Source organism: Ostrinia furnacalis, unplaced genomic scaffold (assembly GCF_004193835.3).
Source record: "Ostrinia furnacalis isolate ACB-3 unplaced genomic scaffold, ASM419383v2 OfSCF6180, whole genome shotgun sequence".
Taxonomy (NCBI): domain Eukaryota; kingdom Metazoa; phylum Arthropoda; class Insecta; order Lepidoptera; family Crambidae; genus Ostrinia; species Ostrinia furnacalis.
In genome coordinates this window covers 1-3,587 of record NW_021136419.1, presented here as the reverse complement: position 1 = coordinate 3,587, position 3,587 = coordinate 1, and the positions used below count along the sequence as shown (strand labels likewise).

At 46.5% G+C, this 3,587-nt stretch overlaps 1 protein-coding gene across 1 annotated transcript; it reads left to right on the top strand.

Moving 5' to 3' along the window:
- Window positions 1-281: 281 nt before the first annotated feature.
- Window positions 282-3,275, top strand: LOC114362086 (leucine-zipper-like transcriptional regulator 1; the record flags this gene model as incomplete). The annotated part of the gene is made up of 5 exons (XM_028317346.1): window positions 282-457; window positions 835-1,030; window positions 1,677-1,831; window positions 2,384-2,568; window positions 3,149-3,275. Coding segments are annotated over 5 exons (839 nt in total), but the record flags the coding sequence as incomplete, so codon positions are not given.
- Window positions 3,276-3,587: the final 312 nt, after the last annotated feature.

Genomic DNA, 3,587 nt, shown 5'->3' with positions numbered 1-3,587 from the left:
TTGTCCAATGACCCCAAGCTATCCATCCTTATCACTCGCGCGTAATTATATTGCTGTCGCGACTGTGGGACGGGCGCCCGCAGTGAGTTTGCGAGCGTGACAGTAACATAATTACGCGCGATCGATAAGGATGTGTAGCTTGGGGTCATTGGACAAAATTCTACGTGCTCCCGGACCAGACTATAGGCGATCAGCATATACACATTGCATCGATCACCTTAAAAACATTTTCTTTTGCCATGTAATATTGAATGAAGTTTACATATTCAAACATGTTCTAGGGAGGCGCGTGAAGAGCTAAGTAAACGCATAGCCGCGGGCGAGGAGCCGGCGTCGGAGGTGTACTCGTACAAGGCGGAGCCGCGCCTCACGGTGCCGCTGCCCGAGGCCACGCCCGAGGCCTTCAGCATGGTGCTCAACTACATCTACACCGACCGGATTGACCCCACCGAGAAGGGTAGGTCGTTGTCGTTATGTCAAACATGTCCTAGGGAGACGCGTGAAGAGTTAAAGTCCGGTCGCCGAGCACATAGAATTTCGTCCAATGACCCCAAGCTACCCATCCTTGTCGCTCGCGCGTAATTATATTGCCATCGCACTCGCACACTCACTGCGGCCGCCCGTCGCACAGTCGCGCCTTTAGGGCGTGTGTTAACGAGCCGGTTTCTATCTGACGCCGCACATGCATAATATGTTGACGAGTCTCGGCCTTAGAAAACATAGAATAGTTAATTCTCGATGTTTCAATCTTTCTGTGTCAAACCAAAAATCACGCTGGTTAAGTCGCGAGTCAAATCTAAAATCAAAGTCATAATTACACCAATGTCTCCACAGACGAAGACCCTGCATCGCCAGCCACCATCTTACTAGTGATGGAGGTGCTCCGCCTAGCCATAAAGCTGAGCATCCCGCGGTTACGAGGGCTGTGCGCGCGGTTCCTGCGAGCCAACCTGTGCTACAGCAACGTGCTGCCGGCGCTGCACGCGGCGCACCACGCTCAGCTGAGCTGCATCAAGGAGTACTGCCTGAGGTGGGTAGATGGAGAAACAAAAAAGATCGCAGTCATCGACACAGATTCCGGCAGTGATTTTCATCTTGTGCCCTCTGCCGTAGCCCATCTAAAGTCTGGTCGCTGAGCACGTAGAATTTTGTCCAATGACCCCAAGCTACCCATCCTTATCGCTCGCGCGTAATTGTATTGCTGTCGCGCTCGCACACTCACTTCTGCCGCCTGTCGCACAGTCGCGTGCGACAGCAATATAATTACGCGCGAGTGATAAGGATGGGTAGCTTGGGGTCATTGGACAAAATTCTACGTGCTCAACGACCAGACTATAGCTGCTGCAACCACGAAGACCAGTCCAGCGCTGCCCGCATTCAAGTGCTTCCCACAATAAAGGTAATGAAGCGCGAAGGTGATTGTTATTGATGGGTGTACAGCTTTTGAACCAGGGGCCGTCTGGCAAAGGTGTGGTGATTTTTTTAAGCAGAGTCATTGACACTGAGAACGTAGGTAGGTATGTAAAGCGGAGAGGGGATCAGTCCTCCCAACAATATTTCCCCCAAATATTAGTGATGTCATTAGTCTATCGATAAGTTTTTGTAACACCCTTTATGTTGTGTTACATAAAAAGTATATCTGAAGTAACTGCTACATCCATTCATTCTGAACGCAGGTTCGTGGTGAAAGACTACAACTTCACTCCGATCGTGATGTCTGCGGAGTTCGAGCAGATGGACCAGAGCCTCATGGTGGAGCTCATCCGGCGCCGCCAGCAGCCCAGCAAGCAGCCGCCTGCGCCCTACAACGACTACGAAGAAGAGATCAATGGTACGTTGTTTTACCATGAACTAGTGGACCGACGATCTAAAATCCACGCTCGCACACTCACCGCACAGTGAATGCGAGCGCGACAGCAATATAATTACGCGCGAGCGATAAAGATGGATAGCTCGGGGTCATTTGTGCGCAATTCTATCTGCTCGACGACCGAACTTTAGTAAAGGCCGCGGGAAGCGCCCGGATATAGGCAGTGCTAGTCTGCCTTTGTCTAGCAGTGGATGTCATTTGGTTGATAGGAGCAAAAAATATTAGATAAAATGAGATATTGATAAGCAACAATAACCCCTAACGATCTTACTGTCGCACTATTAAAGCTGACTAGTAATCTCTTAAAATAAGAGATAATGTCAATCTGGAAAAGGGATATGGTACTTATTTTACAACTCCGTCAGCGCATCCCATCCATTTCCTCAGTCTATACCGACAACTATTGCGCAGTACCTTTGTCCAAAAACTGGACGGAACCTACCTTCCTTTACTTATAAAGTCAAACTACTTACTTCTTGGTTCTTGGTGTCTGACCTATTTGTTTATTTACAGGCACAACACTAGAACAGGACATGAGTGTATTCGCGAGCGGCGGCGCAGGCGGCTTAGAGCTGAGTGACGTGAAGCTACGAGTAGGGTCTGCGAGTAGACCGGCCCACCGCTCGGTCCTAGCCGCGAGAGCTGCGTACTTTGAAGCTATGTTCAGATCATTTTCGCCGCAAGATAACATTGTCAATGTAAGTTATATTACTGTACTTTTTCCTAGTGACTTGAAATTGTGGGTGGGGCCAGACGTAGCCCCGCCCACTGCTCGGTGCTAGCCGGTAGGGCTGCGTACTTTGAAGCTATGTTCAGATCATTTTCGCCGCAAGATAATATTGTCAATGTAAGTTATTACTGTACTTTTTCCTAGTGACTTGAAATTGTGGGTGGGGCCAGAAGTAGCCCCGCCCACTGCTCGGTGCTAGCCGCTAGGGCTGCTTACTTCGAGGCTATGTTCCGATCATTTTCGCCGCAAGAGAATATTGTCAACCTAAGTGATATTACTGTACTTTTTCTTGTTAAACATTGTTGAAAAATTTAATGTTTTGAAGTTATGGGTCGGGCCAGACGTAACCCCGCCCATTGGACTATACTGGACAATAGGGCTGCCAACTTGGGAAACAGAAACGTATTGAGAATTAATTTGCAATCATTCTGCAACATGACTGTTAAAAACCGGAAATTGACAAGCAATTGCTGTAAGAACAACCCTAGAACAGGTTACTAAATATCATCATTTGAAAATATTACTTCATCATTATTTGTCCTTCTCAGATTCAAATCTGCGACACTGTCCCGTCAGAGGAGGCCTTTGATTCTTTGCTCCGGTACATCTACTATGGCGACACCAACATGCCTACAGAGGACTCCCTGTATCTGTTCCAAGCGCCAATATATTACGGTCAGTATTTACTTTTGGTATGTATATACAGTCGTGGTCAACTAATTAGGGACAGATAGAATACTAAGCAATACTAAGTGTTCATATCCTATTATTGTGAGCTTCATTCGATATTACTGACTGTTACTTTGTAAAGTGCCCCATAAGGGCTACCTTTTTCTTTTTTTTATTATTTTCTATTGACGTTCATAAGTGCCACTTGTGGTCTAAACTGAATAAATATTTTTGATTTTGATTTTTTTTTTATTTAAACATATTGACTATCAAGTACTCTATTTATAGAATTCAATAACAACAAAAAAAACTTACTAA